This window comes from Bos taurus, chromosome 26 (genome assembly GCF_002263795.3).
Source record: "Bos taurus isolate L1 Dominette 01449 registration number 42190680 breed Hereford chromosome 26, ARS-UCD2.0, whole genome shotgun sequence".
Lineage (NCBI taxonomy): Eukaryota > Metazoa > Chordata > Mammalia > Artiodactyla > Bovidae > Bos > Bos taurus.
Genome location: NC_037353.1, coordinates 22712354 through 22732353, shown reverse-complemented (window position 1 = coordinate 22732353; position 20000 = coordinate 22712354). Strand labels below are relative to the sequence as shown.

The 20000-nt window shown below is 38.8% G+C and overlaps 1 protein-coding gene across 9 annotated transcripts in view; it reads left to right on the top strand.

The window, feature by feature from the left end:
• The window catches only part of ARMH3 (armadillo like helical domain containing 3), a 177790-nt gene that overhangs the window by 16995 nt on the left and 140795 nt on the right, over positions 1-20000 (top strand). For 8 of the 9 annotated variants that reach the window (XR_003032881.2, XM_002698448.6, XM_005225684.5 and 5 more), the window contains 9 exons: positions 2625-2717; positions 3434-3508; positions 3593-3679; positions 8640-8696; positions 9857-9900; positions 10959-11019; positions 13138-13184; positions 13665-13740; positions 15305-15398. Coding sequence is in view for 8 of the 9 variants with exons in the window: in XM_002698448.6 (XP_002698494.1) it covers positions 2625-2717; positions 3434-3508; positions 3593-3679; positions 8640-8696; positions 9857-9900; positions 10959-11019; positions 13138-13184; positions 13665-13740; positions 15305-15398 (634 nt within the window). In the remaining variant the exon portion in view is untranslated. The remainder of the gene's footprint in view (positions 1-2624; positions 2718-3433; positions 3509-3592; positions 3680-8639; positions 8697-9856; positions 9901-10958; positions 11020-13137; positions 13185-13664; positions 13741-15304; positions 15399-20000) is intronic. The other variant, XM_010820002.4, reaches the window with a different exon arrangement.

The following is a 20000-nucleotide window of genomic DNA, read 5'->3' as shown; positions in this document are numbered from 1 at the left end:
TTTTCATCACCCCAAAAAGAAAACATGTGCCCATTATCAGTCATTCCCTATTTTTTCTTCTCTGCAGCCTCTGGCAACCATTAATATGTTTTATATCTCGATAGGTTCACCTCGACTGTACTTTTCATATAAATGGAATCATATGTAGTCTTTTGTGTCTGGCTTCTTTCACTTAGCATAATGTTTTCAAGGTTCATCCATGTTGTAGCATGTACTTCATTCCTTTTTTTTGCTGCTTAGTATTCTACTGTATGAAAGTATCATATTATTTTACTTATCCATTCGTCAGTTGATAGACATTTGAGATGTTTCAGCATTTTGGCTGCTATGAATAATGCTGCTATGAAGTGCATGTAAATGTGGACATATGTTTTTAATCCTCTTAGGTATATACCTAGGAGAATTGCTGGATCATACGGTAATTCTATGCTTAACATTTTGAGGAGATTCCAAACTATTTATCGAAGTGGCGATACCATTTTACATTTTCCCCAGCAGTGTGTATGTGTTTTTGTGTGTGTGTGTGAAATATCTATTCAAATTCTTTGCCCATTTGTAGGTTGAATTATTTGTCTTTTTATTGTTGGTAAGAGTTCTTTACATATTTTGGGTACACATCCCTTATCAGATATCTGATTTGTAATACTGTCACTATCTTGAATGAATGTTGTTCACATGAACTTTGAAGAACTCGTATTCTCTCATTCACTAAATTTAAAATAAATCTCTATGTGAAAGAATGGGGTTCCCTAGTGGCTCAGATGGTAAAGAATCCACCTGCAACCTGGAAGACCTGGGTTTGATCCCTGGGTTGGGAAGATCCCCTGGAGGAGGGCTTGGCAACCCACTCCAGTGTTTTTGCCTGGAGAATCCCCATGGACGGAGGAGCCTGGCGGACTACAAAGAGTAGTCTTTGTGACCCTGGGGTCACAAAGAGTCAGACACAACTGAGTGACTAAGCACAGCACAACACATGCAAAAGAATCCTTATAGTGAATAGATGATTTTTAAAAAGTTATGAATATGCAATTAGTGTACAAAGATTTAGTACCTGGAGTCTTTTTTTTTTTTTTTTTTTGGCCATACTGCGTGGCATATGGGATCTTAGTGCCTTGTCTAGGGATTGAACCTTTGTCTCCTGCATTGGAAGTGTGGAGTCTTAACCACTGAACTGCCTTCATTCTTTTGACAAACATTTATTAGGCTCCTGTGTGCCAGGCACTGGGGATGCAAGGCAAATCCGACATGGCAACCATCCTCAGAAAACTGTTAGATTAGTTTTCATTTTTCTCCCTTCCTCCAGACCTAACATCTTTAAATCTGTCATCCACACTGACAACAGAGTGATGTATCTTAACACTCAAATCTTGGTTAAAACCCTGTATTAGTTTCCTATCACTGAAAGGGTAAAGACCAAACTTCCTTATTAGCCTTATATAACTTTTATGATCTTCTTTCTATTTATTTCTCAAATTGCATCTCTCATCACTATGCCTCACCCTTCCATAATAACAAACTGCTTGTATTCCAGCTGCACACCCAGGACCGTTTTCATTCCTTGTGTGTTTGATCATGCTGATGTCTGTCTAGAATTCCTTTCCTCCTGAAGTTTTAATTAATTCCTACTGATTTTTCAAAGTACAACCTGTCCCTTAAGAGTCCTGAAATAGGTAACATCACAGCTAATTCCTTTCCTCCATATGTATATCTGTCATAGTAATCATTAAGTTAAAACTGTTTACTTATTTTTCTGTCCTATTAGACTAAAAATGCCTTGAGAGCAAAGGTCATTGTCTTATTTTTTAATTTTCTTTGAAAACACAAAATTTGGCACATAGAATCTACATATTTGTTGAATTGAAGTGGCTTATTTTGAATATTCACTCAACCTTCCAGCATGCTAAATCTGTAGTCTCCATTCATTTTCCTATGTAAAAAATTTCTTTTTTTCTTCTTTCTGTTGTAGTATCTAAGGGTTTCATCTTTTGACTATATTTGGTATGACAGCTGGTTGTTAGTACAAGTGATAAGCTCTAATCACTTCGTTAGTAGACTTGACCAGGATTAATATGGGCCAGCTTTGTTGGATAGTGCACATGGCCAGTGAATAGCTACTAGTGATATTATCTTTGTTATTTGTTCAGTGTGCCTGCATCAAGTGATATGCTTTCTTTATCAAATAATGAAACATACTTATTTAACTATTTTTATTAACCTTTAACTTAACCATTTGTTTTTAAAAATTTATTTAATAGAATTTCATTTTATTTAGGTTATTATTTTTAATTTGTAAATATATTATTTAATCATTATTAATCTTTGAAAAATTTACTTCATTCTTAAAGGTTTGTATGAGGGTGATAGTCTGCAAACATTCATTTGGTAGAATAGTGGATTCTTTATTATTATGTGCAGTTGTACTAAAGCATTTTCCTCAAAATAGCTAGACTTAGAAGTCTTCCTTTTCTTCATCTAATCGTGCAAGGCCTAGGCCTCAGGCAATGATATGGTTGCTTCATTTAACGTTACTCACTTTACCCTGTGTAACATAACCCAGAATATGGCAAAGACACAGTGGAAATGTTATTTGTTATGGTTTAATACTTAATGGGTCTCTTTGTCAGAATCTCATGGAGAGTTTGGATTCATTGCTTTGTGCAGAAGGTTCTGAAAGTCTGAAGAGCTTATGTCTGAAACTTCTCCTCTGCTTAGTGACAGTAAGTGACCCATCTATATGTTTCTTTGTCAAGGGTGAGAATCAACAGCAGGGGCAAATTTGAACTCTTGAGCCCAAAGTTAGAAAGAAAAAGAGAAATATCTTTACTGGGCTTTTACATCACTCGGCTATGTTTGTGTAGAAGGAAGTTAGTTGTATGGACTTCTGCTTCCTAAAAGTTGCTCGTTGGAGAAACTGATGACATTTTTAACCTGTACCAGTCCTGGAGAAGTACTCTCTTCTGTATTGCCCTTCTCATCAGGTCTCATTTGGAAATAATTTTTGTGATTCTGAATATTTTTATTTGTTCTGACCTTGATTTTATACCTGGAAGCTGGACTGTACCTTCTAGGATGTTATTCATTAATTTCAGGTGGTTTCCTTTCCCTTCACTCTCTTGAAGACTTGTGGATCATAAAGTACTTTCTGTGCATTTGGGAAATGAAACCCAAGAAAATTAGGCAAATGCTTGTGTGAGGGTATAAGAGAAACAATGAGAAGGTCAAAAATTTAGAAAGTTTTAATTTGCTAACTTGTTACCCTTCTAGTGTCTTGTCTCTTCAGGCTCTGGTGGCTTTGGGGATGCTTATGAAAGATCTACTAAATATTTAGTAGAATGTTTTAACATTTCTGTTTGTCTTAGATACTAGGTGAGGAGATACACCTGAGATATCAGTGTCTTAGTATAGACTTTAAATAGCCTTTTATTGTATTCAGGTGACAGATAACATCAGCCAGAACACTATCTTGGAATATGTAATGATCAACAGCATATTTGAAGCAATTTTACAGGTAGGTCAGTTCCCTTGTTCCCTTTTTCTTTTTTGGATATATTGCTTCCCCAAGCACTCTCACTGTTGGTGGTTCTGGTTACAGATACTCTCCCACCCGCCAAGTCGTAGGGAACATGGGTATGATGCTGTCGTCCTCTTGGCTTTGCTAGTGAACTATAGAAAATACGAGGTGAGTCTCTTAATGGACAGCTGCTGTTTTTCTATAATCTTCCTAAATGTGACAACTCCTAGTAATTTTGTTTAATGTAGAAGACATTTTCTTGGTAAATGGTATATAGATTAATTTTGATAAATTAAATTCTAAAAGTCCTATGTTAGACTCCTGAGGTAGAGGTTATAGCTGTTTAAAGGAATCCTGTGGTGTAACTTCCAATAAAGTGAGTAAATCTTTCTTAATGTAGTGGTTCCCAAACCCAGCTTGTCATTAGAATTACCAGGAATTTTTTTTAAAAAGATGTTTCTGGGTCATACTCTTTATTTATTTATTTGTTTAGCCATACAGTATGGCATGCAGGATCTTAGTTCCCCGACCAGGGATCAAACCCATGCCCCCACCCAGTGGAAGTGCAGAGTCTTAACCACTGGTCCACCAGGGGAGTTCTGGGGCCTTACTCTTTGCACACCAAATCAGAATCTCTTAGGGGATGGGACCTGGGTATCTTTTTTTAAAGATCTCCTATTGAATGTGATGCTCAGGGGATTGTGAACCACTGACCTAATGCATCTATTTTGAAATATTCAACTTATATATTAGTTTTCCATAATGCACTCAGGCCACTTGTATAAATATCACTGTTGGTCTGGGGACTCTTTGATTTTGATGGAAGTTGAAGACAGAGCCTTATCCATATTAATTTTGGAGTTCTTTTTGCCATTGAATTAGGGACAGATTTATAGGTTTTGAGATGAAGAGCTGAACTCAAAGATTTACACTTGGGTTGGTCATTTACTTGATTCCCCTCAAAAGGCAGAATACACTGAAAAGAAAGGGGACCATTTAGGGAAGGCCAGAGCCTCATTGGGGGTTGCTTTGCAGGAGCAGGGAGTACTTGGTACTGGGTCCTGGACACTAGGACTACTTTACTGAGGCCAGAAATCAGAAGCTGCATTGAGGCAACTTGACTTTCTTTATTTAATAAGTAGCAATACTATGCAGAGAAGGCAATGGCACCCCACTCCAGTACTCTTGCCTGGAAAAGCCTGTGGACGGAGGAGCCTGGTAGGCTACAGTCCATGAGGTCGCTAAGAGTCGGACACGACTGAGCGATTTCACTTTCACTTTTCACTTTCATGCATTGGAGAAGGAAATAGCAACCCACTCCAGTGTTCTTGCCTGGAGAATCCCAGGGACTGTGGAGCCTGATGGGCTGCCGTCTATGGGGTTGCACAGAGTCAGACACGACTGAAGTGACTTAGCAGCAGCAGCAGCAGCAGCAATGCTATGACATTCTCATTCCCTGGTGGCTCAGAGGGTAAAGTGTCTGCCTTCAATGTGGAAGACCTGGGTTCAATCCCTGGGTGGGGAAGATCCCCTGGAGAGGGAAATGGCAACCCCTTCCAGTATTCTTGCCTGGAAAACCCCATGGGTGGAGAAGCCTGGTGGGCTACAGTCCATGGAGTCACAAAGAGTCAGACACGACTGAGCGACTTCACTTTCACCTTCTTTCAATACTATGACAAATGGGCCAACTGGAGGGAATATTTTCATTTTTGAGCTTCTGGATCTTCACTTAGCGATTTTTGATATGATTACTTGCCATGTTAAAAGTGATGGGTAACATAAAATATGGAGCTTATTCTTACAAAGAGGGATTTGAAAGAAGGGATTCTGTGAGAAAGGAATACTTAAAGAGGGACTGGAATATGGAGCAATGTTAATGTTTTATAAACTCCAGGAGCTGATTGTTTTCTTTGTCTCAGAGGAACTGATGAATGGTGTACGGAGCTACTAATAAATAAGTAATTTATCACCTACACCTGTTTTGCTGGTGATCTGGAAGGGCCAGCATGGTAGCCATTTTGATCTCTGTCATGTGTAATTGCCTCTGGGGCCTTATTACAACAGCAAGAAAAATAGCTGAGGAAAAATGCTGAAGGTAGTTAAAGAGAGTTGAGTTATGTGTGATATTAAAGCACCATCATCAGTAATGAATATTTTCAGAACATTCTGCTGGATGCAGGCCACTCTGAGACCAGTGGCTTGGCTTCTCTGAATGTGAACAGAACCCTGGTTCAGCCCAGTAAGACTTTCTGAAATGTCAGCTTGAAAAATTGGACATGGCCATGGAGCTGGAGAAAATCATATTTCTAGAGTGAGGTATGCATCTCTGGTCTGTCAGAAACCCCAGAAGAATTAATATAGTAGGTGAGGGCAAGCTGGTAGGCATAATTTATCTGGGCTTTGCGGCTTTTGGTATAAGTCACTCACCAGAAACCATTAAGGAAACCTGGTGACCATGGAGCAGGAACGTTTTTGACAGGAGTGTGAGGAATTTCCAGATGAACACAGCAAAACCAAAAGCTGGAGAAGTTTTATGCAAAATACAAGAGGGTGTGCTTGGGAGAACAACATTTTAGTTACCAGCACATTTGGTCCCATGACCAATGGGGTAAGTTGTAACCTTTCCAGAAAGGTGCAGAGGGTGCCAGAGAGGCTCCGTGTCCAGCTAAATACAGAGAAGACAAATTAGGTGTTGAACTTAAGGAATGAGAGTAGTTCTTCCTCACTTCATTTTAGTCACTTAATCTTAAGAGATTAGAAGATCAGGTTGGGAGGGGAAAGATGTAGGGAAGAGCAATGAAATTTTTTAAGTATGGTTTCAGTTCAGTTCAGTAACTCAGTCTTGTGCCACTCTTTGTGACCCCATGAATCACAGCACGCCAGGCCTCCCTGTCCATCACCAACTCCCAGAGTTCACTCAGACTCACGTCCATCGAGTCAGTGATGCCATCCAGCCCTCTCATCCTCTGTTGTCTCCGTCTCCTCCCGCCCCCAATCCCTCCCAGCATCAGAGTCTTTTCCAATGAGTTCTTAGAATCAACTCTAAGTATGGTTTAGATCAAATAAATGCTGGACTCTATTAGAGTGATTCTGTGAAGTTTGTAATTCTGACTTGCTGATGAAAAGTAGATTGTCTTGAGTTTTAAAACATGACCAGCACAATAGGTATATAGTGTTAAGGAAAATCAGTGTCTGCTGGGATAGAAATTTTCACAGCTTTAAGATCTTGGCCTTCTGGGTTGGCTAAGTCTTCTGAAATGAAGTGACTCAGCCCCCAACTGCTGCCCTGAACATGATGTTTCCTAGATACTACGAAATTGTTTATTATGTCTGGCTTTAAGTTGTTCTTTCTCTTTTTTCCTTACAGAGCTTGTTTTGAATGTGATAAAAATGTCAGGAGAAAAAATATAGCTACCAATAATTGAGTCCTTATTATATGCCAGATACTGTGCTGAGGATTTAACTTGATTTAAATTTCGTAGCAGCCCCAAGGAAGGAAATATTATTCCCCATTTTACAGATGAAAAAAATTGAGCTTAGGTTTATTAACATGCCTACCTCATCACAATTAATAACTGAAGGAGCTGGAAGTTAAACCCTTGATTTTTGCCACCTTTCCTCTTTTCCTCAACAGTTGCTAATGCAATGGTTGTTTGGTAATGTCTTGGTAATCTTGTCTTGGTAATCAATGTCTTGGTAATCAGGTAGTCCTTATTAGTACCTGAGACAGTCTACTTTTGGGAAGGTGAGTAAGTAGGAGTTTCAAAAATTGTGCCAAGAGACAGTGGCCTGCTTCTTCTACTCTTGATCTCATCCTGATGGTATCTCCAGGTCAGCCTGCTGCTGATTTTCATTTCCAAGGATCTGCTTGCTTTGGATCTTATCTGAAGTCTGTCGCATCAGCATTGTTGTTAGAGGAAGAAGCATTGAGAGCCTTTATCTGTTAGATCAAGTAATGAATGGAGTGGGTTTTACCTCCTTGAATTGGGTTGTAGAAAACCTTATAAACATTTGGCTGTTAAAAAAGGCAAAGCTTCTCTTTCTCTATTCCCAACTGACATTAGAAAGATGACCTCAGGAACTTGATTAATAAAGTCTGAGGAGATGGGGGTTAGCCTTTTAGTTGGATTTCCAAGTTTCTCAGTAATGTCTTTTCTTGGTTGCTGTAAAAGCTGTTAATCTAAGAACTATTGTTCTAGCTTTTCTTGGGTTAGAGTTTGTTCCTGAGCTGTAGAGGGTCTTTCCTCACATACCATGTGGGGGATGTTTTCAAGGTGAGCAGGTCATTGGTTCTCATCCCACCGGTAGGAGATGGCCCAGTTGCTTAATGAGTTTAAATATATGTCCATTTCCATATGCTACCCAGCTGAGATTGAATCTGGAAAAACTCAAGAAATCTTCCAGTGCTTTAAATGATGGGACAATCATTAAATCCCAGTGTCCTGACCAGATTGTAGTTTGGGTAATTACATCTTTCTTTTCAGTTCCCCTGCAGTGTTATTTGGGTATTGGATCCATAAATGGCCTCTCTGGCTGTTAAGCAGCTGCCACTTTCCACCCCCAAGATGGCTTTGTTTTACGGGTGGGTGAATCAGTCCTTGGATATTGTCTGTGGAATGGTTAGGGAGCCTTTGGAATGAGAGTATAAGTTAGCAACTTATAAATTTGTGCCTTATGTCAGGGGAGCTTTTATGCCCCCCAAATGACAGCTGTCCCTATGGACTCAGTAAATTATTGTCAGGATAGGACAAAGTGAGTGTTGTGGAGTGTTCACTTACTTCTAGAAAGAAGAGGGAAAAATGAGAGAAGAGGCAGACATAGGCCTGAGCTGATTGAGCCTAGAGGAAAATGCAGGTAGAGTAGAATTGTGTGTGTGTGTGTGTGCATGTAAACATACACATGCTTGGGGTATGTGTGTGTGTGTCTGTCTGTCTCTCTCTGTGTGCTTGGCAAATGGCCATGCACACTGACAGATTTACTGGAAATGGAGGAAGTGAGCTGGCAAGATAGTTGGGCATAGGTATTAGGAACATCACTCTAGAGAGAGCATCTTGTTAAAACTTTGTTAAATAACTAATGGATTCTTAACTAGGTCACACTCACCTGGAGTCTCTCCTTTTGTTTACAGTCTGTGAATCCTTATATTGTGAAGCTGTCTATTGTGGATGATGAAGCCACTCTAAATGTGAGTATCTGGATTCTTGTGTTTTAATTACTTGCCTTTGTTGGCCTTACTTTAAGTGGATATTTAGAACCGAGAGTAGAAAACTATTGTGTTAATTTAATCTGGCTGTAAAGAGGGAATAGGTATTTCTTTTTAGAACATTGTGCTGCTATCTGCGGTTTTCTATTTTCTCATCATAGAAGGAAGGTTTGAGGGGATATTTGCTTGCTAATTATGATGAAATGGTCAGTTATACTTCATGTTCTAGTATGCTGAGTTTGATTATCCTACAGAGTCAAGTGACATTTCTAAGAGTAAGATTTAGATGGTATGTCAAATCACTTTAAATATCTTACAGTTATACCTCAATAAAACTAAAAATTAAAAAAAAAAGGCTTAGATGACTAAATGTTGGGAGATTTCTTGTAGAACTAGTCAGATTATATTTACAGCCTGACTTGGTGAAGCTGAACTGTGGAGGATGATATAATATGTGGTACATATATCCTTGAAGGTTTGGAAAATAAAACTTGATCTCTCAATATAGGGAGGAAGAAGATGACCAGGTATCTGGTTTTATTCTCTTTCCGTCTGCCCTCTTCGTTCTTCTAATTTCTCTTATGAAGAAAGAAAAAGCACACATGATTCATTCTTGTGGCTTTAATTGATCTTTGTGATATGCTTAGCAGGTTCTAGGGGGAAGGTTGATAAGTTACTTTAATATTTATTGGATGCTTCTTTCTGTTACACTACTGTTTTCCTGTGGTCTGAAAGAGAGTGGCTTGTTTGTATGTACCTTCATTTAAGGTGGGACTCATTGTTACTTTTATTGTGGGTTGTTTTTAGAGACATCTGAGAGCTTTTTGTTTAAAGATTCTAACTTAGTCTTCTCTTTTGAGGTGAAAAAGACCCCAGTGAAATTGTCAGTGGTCTGGGCTGGTCTGTTTCATCTCTTGCTCTTTTAATTATATCTAGAAACATTAAATAATGTAATTAGATCAGAGAAGTCTTCCAGAGAAGTTCCTTTTCATCCTTTGACAGGTCTCTCAGAGTTTCTGTCCTTGTTGCCTACTTTCAGGTAGAACTTGCTGGGTTTGGACTGTCATTAGTGTTTTATGTGGTCTAGTCATAGCATTATCATCAGGCCCTTATTTCACCTATGCTGTCTTTTTTCTCTCTAGGGAATGGGGCTTGTGATTGCTCAAGCTTTATCTGAGTACAACAGGTAAGTCCATCTGCATTCAGAAACTGAATTTGAACTGGTTGAGTCAGGAACAGGTTTGTTAAGAGTTCTTGGGTAAACATCCCTTACCTATCCTAGAAGAGTATTCAGAGGTATATCTGCTGGCAGATGCATTTGCTCTAGCTTGACTTGATGGCTTTAGCAGGGGTGGGTTCTAACACTAGGAGAAAAGTAGCCACCACATTAGTGTTCATCTTTAGTTTAAGCAGCTCTTAACATTAAACGTTCTTTTGCAACCTTTGACATTTTGTTGCAGAGCATTTTAACAAATTTTCCAGCCACAGGCAGGCTATTCCATTTAGCTCAATGTATCATTTAAAAAAAAAAGGTTGTGAAGTGCTGCTTTTTTTGTATGCTTATAAAAAGGAAGAAAAGAGATAGCGCTGAATTCTCGTTTGACAGATATTTCTTTTTTATCAGTAATCAACTGCAGTTTCCTAGAGTCCTGTCTATTCTGGGGGCTCTTTTCTTCGATGCTTGCTTTCCCCCCACCCTTGCTGCGGATGGGGAGGATTTGGTATTCATTGAATGGAAATCAGAATTGTATCTAATCCTGGCAAGGGCCAGGCAGGATCTTTCTTACTCCTTTCCAGACTTTCCTCACATACAATTGAGTGTTGGAATTTCAAATCTGTCCCCATCTCCACAAATAGTTGAGCTCACAGATTCCCCTCCTTTTCCTTCAAAAACAAACAAGATTTTCACTGTTACACAAGCCTTAATTTTACTGTCACACTTTTCAAGTAATAGTCTGTTTGGGAAATAACTGGATCAACCATATGTTAGAGCATTTCACACTTTTGCAGCTTGCTTTCTAAGTCTCTCCTGAAGTAGCTGGGCATTTTGGTGTACGCTACCTCAAGAGCAGATGGGTGCCTCTTAGCTTGCAAGGCAAACTGCAGAGGCTCGGTTGTTAGAACGTTTTTGTTTTCTGGAGTCAGTGAATTCTGCCAGTGAGCTGCCCTGATTACCTAGTATGCTAAGGACAAAAACATATGTGATAAATAACACTAAAGTTGAATTTAGTTATTTTTGTTCAGGCAGTATAAAGACAAGGAAGAAGAACACCAGAGCGGTTTTTTCTCTGCTTTAACAAATATGGTAAGTCCTACTTGTCTTTTTTTTTTCCCCACTCCCCTGCTCAAAAATATATGAGATCTATAGGGGTAGACAAGTCTGGACTCAGAAGTTTAGATATTTGAGATAATGGCATCATGAGGGGAGAGAGGCTGCTCATAGCAGATTTTTTGGAGAGCTGTATCTCTTCTAGTGATTTCCAAACCTAAGTTAGGCAGGGCAAAGAAGAGCTCTGATTTCTCTGGGGCTGGTTTTTTTTTTTTTTCCTCAAATTAATTCAATTTTTTTAAGGCTACAAAAAAAAAAAGAAAGGTTCATATTAAGCCAGACTTCTGCTTCCTGAAGAATTGTCTCTGAAAAAAAAGAACTAGAAAAAAAAAAAAAAAGAGACAGTTGGCTCTGTTTGAGGACAGGTATGGAACCGAGCATAGAGGCTTTAGATCTGAGTCCAACCATAAGCGATCCTTGGCTGTTTGCTGTGACCCCATCATCATTTGTCCTGGAGTTGAGGGATTGGTGCAGTGATCCAAGCCACTCATCTAAAGGTTTAGGATCTGGGCTGAGGGGTCCATGGTTTGGGAAAATTACTGATTCAGTTTGCAAGACTCTTGAGCAAGGTATCTCAACCTTAGCATGGTAGGCGTTTTAGGCCAGATAATCTGGGACTAATTTTTAAGAGGTAAATCTAAGGTCTCAGAATTTAGACAGATTCAGAAAGTCTGGTTCTTGGGTATTAGTATTCAAGTAATCAGCCCTAGGGCAAAACAGATTTTGAGTTCATTGTAAGGAACAACAGGCCCTGCCCCATTCCCACCCCTCAAAAGGCAACTTTTCCCCTCTGCCTTTTTCATTCTCAGAACCTACTTTCAAGGAAAGGACACGATAAGCTCTTTAATTCTGAAGCACAAATGGGTAGTCCCTCAGATGTTGAAACAGTGTGAGGGCTGTATCAGTATTTGATTAGATGCATTAGATATAATCCTATTGCTTCCAGGGACCTTTGCCTTTTAGCCAAGAAGAAAAAGTTTTGTACCAAATAAATGGAGCTCCGGCTGCATGGATTTGGGCATCAATAAATAGGTGGAAAAGGCAGTGTTAGAAGGATGGGCATCTATCTCTGCCTCTGATATCCCATATATCAGGGCAACCTATTCCATTTGTTCATTCAACTGCCCTGACTAGGACACAAACAAAAGATTTCATGATGTGAAAGATATATGCTGCTGCTAAGTCGTTTCAGTCGTGTCCAACTCTGTGCGACCCCATAGACGGCAGCCCACCAGGCTCTGCTGTCCCTGGGATTCTCCAGGCAAGAACACTGCAGTGGGTTGCCATTGCTTTCTCCATTGTGTGAAAGTGAAAAGTGAAAGTGAAGTCATTCAGTCTTGTCCGACTCGTAGCTACCCCATGGACAGCAGCCTACCAGGCTCCTCCATCCATGGGATTTTCTAGGCAAGAGTACTGGAGTGGTTTGCCATTGCCTTCTCTGGAAAGATGTATAGTAGGTTTCTTTTAGACCAGGCATCCCCAGCTTCTGGGATCTAATGCCTAATGATCTGAGGTGGAGCTGATACAATAATAATAGAAATGTGCACAATAAATGTAATGCACTTGAATCATCCTGAAATCATCCCCCCATCCCCTGGTCTACAGAAAAATTGTCTCCCACGAAACTAGTCCCTGATGCTAAAAAGGTTGCTGACCACTGATTTAATAGTTCTGGTCTGAAACCCAAATATTCCCCCAAGACAACTCTGTGCTGGATAAACAGCCTGCTTTCTGTAATGCTCTTTGTGAGTTAGTTTGTTTCAGATAAGCAGCTTCCAGGACAGAGGCAAAGTGATGAGGATGTTTAAGTTATCATTTACTTGCTGTCAGTGGTTACTGCACTAACACATAGACCTGGACAAAAGTACTGGGATTTTTTTTTTAAGTCCCTTTAAGCAAAGAAAGTTTAGGAGAGTTTCATTACTTATGATTCTTTTAAGATCTTCAAAGTGAGCTGGTTTTGTTGTGTGTGACTGGTGGGCCAGGATTCCCTCATGCTGCAGCTTGTTTTTTTCACTGATTAAGCTTTGTAGGGCCCAGAGCTCCTCTCACATTTCCCTGCTATAACTCTGCAATTCCCCTTTTCTTCCACAGGTGGGCAGCATGTTCATAGCAGATGCCCATGAGAAAATCTCAGTACAGTAAGTGCCTGATGAACTCGTGCGGTGACTTGAACTTCAAGTGTGGACTCTCTTACTGGATATGAAAGTGTGAAACTTTATCTCTGCAGATTCAAACTTTTTTGATGATTGTCAAATGTTTCTTGAGTTTTAAATAATAATGGGACTTGGCATGTATTGAGCTCTAAGAAGTTGTAAAACTGTTCCCAGCTATCTCTGAAAGGAAATAAAGAGGACTTGGTGTCTGAGGCAGTTAAGGACTTAACTGGATTGGGGTGAAAAAGTGAAAAGGGGAAATAGTGAAGTAGGTAAGAACAGATCTAAGGAATTAAAGTGCTGACTGTATTTCCTTTATATAAGCCCAAAAAGGAAATAATGAAGCATTAGAAACTCAAAGGGATTTATAAAGAGGAGTTGGGGTGAAATCTTATCTTGATGATTATACTCTTTTACCTTCTTCATTATATAAGAGACTCTCCAATTTGCTCTCTTTTTCTTTAGAACCAACGAGGCCATCCTTCTGGCACTTTATGAAGCTGTTCATTTAAATCGCAACTTTATCACAGTATTAGCCCAGGTTGGTTATATTAAAAACTTCAGTTCTTTTTCTCCCTGACTTTCATACAGATTCACTCCATTGAAAAGCCTATCTGGGTGTGCTCATGTAAACCCTACTTTGCATTGGTGAGCCGTAGTTAGTAACTAAATAGTTGCATCAGTTGCCTTTGCTTCATGCTCTCCTCAAATATCTATGTCTCCATCTGGTGCTAAAATGGAACTGGTAACATGCCAAGTTAATGGTCTTGACCAGTTGACTGATTCTGCTAACCCAAATGAGTTGAGGTTATTTCATTTTGCTCGCTGGAAATCCCTTAGTAATATCTGCCCATATGGATTTTTTTAACAGGCTTTCTGCTTCCTAAACCTCTCTGGAATTACGACCAGAGAAAAAATAGGCCACGTCACTTATGTTATTATCTCATCCATTTCCAGAGAAGAAAAGTACAAAATATCCTGTGCAGCATAAGGTTCGCTGTTAACCAAAAAAAGAAAAAAAAAAAAAGGTCAACAAATATTGAAAGCAGGAAGTCATAGAATCCTGAGTACTGGGTCACTTGCCTAAGGGATGTCCTAAGTTGTTGGTACAGAAGGAACTAAAATAGGCTGAGAACTCAAGTGCTGCCCATGAAAGCTGTCTTTAAAAATTGATGAAGTGTTTTTAAAGTCAGACTGTTTAAATTATGTATGAAGTTTTTTTTAAGGGAAAGTGTGCTTATGCTTTTTTCTCAAAGGGTCGTTATGTATGGGAGCCACTGAGTTTCAGCAACAAAAAAAAATAAGGTCAAAAAGCTGTGCTGGTTTTGGGGTCTGGTTTGCTGGTTTAGCAATTCTCATTTTTCACTATTGATCACATGAGGCTTTATCCATGATTCTCATGATGTTCCTTGTTAGCTCTCCAAATTCTGTAATTGATTTTAAAGGAAAAAGTGAGGAGGGTAAAATCTGATAAAACTATTGGGGAAGAGAAGGGAGTAGCCACCACTAAGCCTGATTCTCAAGAGCTGATGTGGCAAGGATGGCTAAGGAAGGTAAGGGAAAGAGGAGTCATCTCTTTTGGTTCCTAGTGGATGTCTCCGCCCATGTCTCTGCCTCCCCACCCCACACACTCTTGTTTTTGGTGGAACAAGGAGGGCTGCCCTCTGCATAGCCCTTCTTATAGTGTCTGTTATCCCATTGGCTCACCTGCACTTACTAGTTGACTTATGTGGTCATCAGAATAGTCTGTAGATATGTTTTGGGTTGATCAGATAATAGTCCCTTCTCAGATTCAGATAGGACTACAAGTGCCCTTTTTTGTGTGTGGAATATTTCTGTGTATTTGTTTACCCCAGTTTTTTATTCATATGGTTCTGTAGGTAAACTTACATAATGGGAACTTAGTTACTTAAAGAAAACTAGCCTGCAGAGCTTATTAGAGTTTAGCAAGCATCAACAGTAATCAGGTACTAAATAGGAACTAAATGTAGAAGCAGTCTCTCCTTAGTGAGCTTTCTGTTTATGAGGCCAGGAATACCAGAAACGTTAAGCAGAGGATACCCACAGTCTTCTCTTTTCTTATCCTTATCTGTGTTCTCTTTCAGAGTCATCCAGAAATGGGCTTGGTGACAACCCCTGTCAGTCCTGCTCCAACAACCCCAGCCACACCACTTGGGACCACGCCACCCTCCTCTGATGGTAAGTCCATCACCTCCTTTGTTTTCTTGATTAATACAATCTTGAATCTTTAGGGGTGAGTGTAGTTGTTGTTGTTTTTCTTTCCCTGACAAAAAGCATAATTGTTAGTTCTTTTGCTTAAGAAATTATCTTTAGGATTTGTGAAACTCTAAATAAAAGATAGTCAAATGCTTTCCTCCGTGTAAGAAGCTGCGAAACTCCAGCTTGTCCTCCATAGGGAATGGTTGTAGAATCATGGAAATGGTAGATTTTAAAAGGTTTCGCAGAGATCAGTGATGCCTGTCTTGCCAAACTGAGGGTACTTGTGAAGCTCAGATGAGATATTTTATGAATATCTCACTGACATAAATGTAAAATGGTAAAATCATCTCATGTTATCATTTGACAAATGAGGGAATTGAGGCCAGGGGAGTATGAGGTTTGCCTAAGATTAGTAAGAGTTGACACTAAGAACCTTGCATGGATCAGGGTTGGGACCATGCCTGTTTTGTGCACCATTAAATGTCCAGCATAGTGCCTGACATGGTTACTGCTTAGTAAATATTTGTTGACTAAATGAATGAGAAAGTGAACTTGGAATTTGTTCACTGTTATGTGTCTGCCAGGCACACCCAGTTAGAAAATGACAAGTGTGTAATAATTGGGAATTTGCTGGGTATTTAAGATTTCTCTCCTTTAAAAGATAACAACAACAACAACATTCTACTGTATAGATCTTATCACTGGAAGTTATGCAAAGGGTAATAGAAAAGAAATTAAGAATTTTGCCCAATAAACTTTGTATCAACCTGAATTGGTTCTAATGTCAGCTCAGTGTGCTTGAGGGAATAACTTAACCTAAAAACAGTCTTCATTAATACTTGATGTTTTGCCTCAAATGTTGAACTCATTTTGGGTAAAAAAATTGTGCCCCTCTACTGTCTATATTTGATATGACCATCTTTGCTCTGCTGTTTCTCCTTTAAACTTTGATATAACACCTGTGGTATTAGCATTTCAAGGTAATACAAGCAGTATTAGTACAAAAGTATTACTGGGAGGTGCCACTGATTTTCAAGTCTGTGGTAGCAAATTGGATCTGTTTTCAATTGATAGTCAAATTCCAAAATACAGATTTCCCCTGTTCTCTGAAAGCAGAGCTTTCCTACACGACCTTCTGTGAGCTGAAATTGCATAAAGCAAAGAAGCAAATATCTTAGGTTGCATCTTGCTAATGGATGCAGAGTAAATTTAGATAAAGCACAGATGCTCACAGACGCAGTTCAGAACTGGGTGGCTTGATTCTTACATGCTGCGTGTAGTTTGTGGGAAGGAATTGAGTGGTATCACTCTCACTGCTGGGGATGCCGATGCTTCTGTTACAACTTTTGCTGCAAAACAAACGCTGAACGCGGTTTTCATTTTTTGCCTTTGTCTTTCGTCTCACCCCATCACTCTTGTTTCTTGTTACTTTCATTTCTAATTGTTGATAGGTGGTAGGATTTTTTTTTTTCTACTTTTATTTGCCTGAATTTGAGAAAATAAAGTTGAATGTGTATACTTAAAAAATTTTTTTTTAGCTTTATTGAGGTGAGTTGATATGCATATACATTGTGAGAAAATTCCCCCTATCTATTAACACATCCGTTACCTCATGTGTTTTTCTTTTTCTTTTTTGTAGGGGATGAGAACTTTTAAGTTCCACTCTCTTAGCAAATTTAGCTATACAACATAGTATTATCAACATGGTTACCATTTTAATATTTTACATTAGATCTTCAGATTTTGCCAATCTGAAAGTTTGTGTCCTTTTACCAAGCTCTCCCTATTTCCTCCATCCCCTAACCCCTGACAACCACTTTTCTACTCTCTTTTTCTATGAGCTTGACTTGTTTTTTTAAGATTCCACATGTAAGTGATGCCATATAGTGTTTGTAGTATCTTGGCTACTGTGAATAATGCTGTAATGAACATGGGAGTGAAAATATCTCTTTGATATCCTATTTTCACTTCTTTGTATATATACCTACAAGTAGGATTGCTGGATCATATGGTAGTTCTGTTTTTAATTTTTTGAGGAACCTTTATACAGTTTTCCTTAGTGGTTACACTGATTTACAGTCCCATTAGCAGTACATAAGAGTTCCCTTTTCTTCACATCCTTACTAATTCTTGTTATCACTTGTCTTTTTTATTGGCCACATGGCTTGTGAGATCTTAGTTCCAAATCAGGGATTGCACCTGGGCCCTCTGCTATGAAAGCCCAGAGTCCTAACCACTGGACCTTCAGGGAATTCCCTCACTTGTCTTTTTTAAAAAATTTAATTAATTAAAAACTGGTGGTATAGTTGATTTACAATATGTTTCAGGTATACAGCATAGTGGTTCACAAATTTTAAAGATTATACTCCATTTATATTGGAGAAGAAAATGGCAACCCACTCCAGTAATCTTGCCTAGAGAATCCCACGGGCAGAGGAGCCTGGATAGGCAACAGTCCATGGGGTCACAAAGAGTCAGACACTATTGAGTAACTAAACAACAAATAGTTACTATAAAATATATAAAATATAGGCTATATTCTCTGTGATATGTGATATATCTTTGTAGTTTATTTAGTGTATATAATGGTATGTACCTGTTAATTCACTATACCTATTCTGCCCCTCTCCATTTTGCCTTTTTTTCTTTTTTTTTTAAAACATTTATTTATTTTGGCTGCACCAGGTCTTTGTTGCAGCATTTGAACTCTTATTTGGTGCATATGGGATCTAGTTCCCTGACCAGTAATTGAACCTGGGCCCTCTGCATTGAGAGCACAGTCTTAACCCCCTGGACCACCAGGGAACTCCCTCCTTTTTTCTGAAAAGTGAAAACCATCTTTAGACTTTGCATTAGTGAAAACAAGTACTGAGGTAGTTTTTTTTTGAGGAGGCAAAGTGGCTTTTGTAAAATGAGCTGAAAAGCAGGGCACACCTGTATCTTAATGAGAAGGAACATGTAGTAGGATTGCCTGCTTGTTCTCTGCTTATTCTGGTCACCAAATAATATTCCAGCAGAAAATCTGTTTTTTTTCTTTAACGATGAATCCTTCGTGGTTACCATGGATATCAAAAGGCTTGTGTGTGTGTGCGCGTGCATGTGCACACGTTTGGGTTCGCATAGGTATATCTACACACACACATATATATCTCTGTCTATATCTGTATATATGATTTCATGTGATGTTGGGGTTTGGCTGCTTCAGAGAACCGCCTTTCAAACTGTTCATTGTGAACACTTCCACCCACACACTTGATTATGCAACTTGATTTGTGCTTACTTAGTTACAACCAGTGAGGTTTTACTTTTTCTAGTGGGAAGATTGGAGTCAGCCCACTTTCAAATGACTATCTCCCTTGACAAAGGCTGCTGGGAAGAATTACGAAGCCAGCGATCAAGGAATACCTCTTAGGAAGCAGATTTTAATTTGTGAGGGATTTTATTCTATTGATATTGCTTCTATTTTGTCTTTTTTTCTTCTCTCCTAACTTATTTCCTTTTTGTAGGGGTCCTAAGTCTTATATCTCTATCCTCAAGTTTTGGTTTTTTAATTGGTTTTTAATATAACTGGTGCTCAGTGGCCTAGTTATATTTAAGGGTATGTCACTGTTGCCATTATTTTTAAAAAGTCAGCAGTTTAGCTATAACGTTTGTTCTCAGTTCAGGCTTGACGTTTGACAACTCAGCCTTGGCATGGGAGGATTTTCTTGTAAACTAAAAATACATATACTTCTATATTTCTAAGTATTATGTAAGACAGTTTTCTAGTTATCTCTGTGTTTGAGTTGGGGGCAAAAAGCCCCACTTAACCAGATCAATGCCTCTTTGTATTGGACAAAGGAAGGATTATGGGCTCTGAGCTTCAGAATAGGCTGTAGTTTGAAATGACAGTGTCAAGTCATTAATCCATAACATGAATTTTAAGATATATTAGTATTTCAACATCAAAATATATTTGTCTTCTGTTAGTTCTCGGGGGCTGAACTGTGGGAAAACAGCCAAGGGTTGGGCATGCTAATTTCTTCTCATAAGGCTTTTTGCTGTGCTTGCTATGTATCATGGATCCATAATATGCAAATGTTTCGCATTGTTAATAAATGTTCTCAGCATACATAGTAATAACTTCAAAGGGATTCATTATGGTTAAGAATACATATTATGAATAGTATCCCAGACTCAGCTGAGTTTTCATAGGTGAAAATATAACAGAAAACTATAGATCCTCTAGTTTTTCTAGGCAATCATGAGTTTCCTTTTTTTTGTATATTATGTTTTAGACAGTGTAAAAGTACTTAACAAGATGTCTAAATCTCATGTAAAATATCAGGAACTTGGGGATCTGTATTAAGGCTATCCTGTGTGGGTCAGCCCTAGTCTGGTCCCTTGTTGTTCAGCAGGGACAGTTTCTCCAGCAAGCAACTAGGTATATAAAACTCTATTCTCAGTAATGTCCACCTGTTTTCAGTCTGGTATTCCTTCAGGTTCCCTTTTGTGGGAAAGGGATTAAGAAGTAGAATTTGAATGTATTTCTGTCTTTTTTCCCTTCCATCTTGCGTATTTCCAGCCTAAAGGCTTATTCTC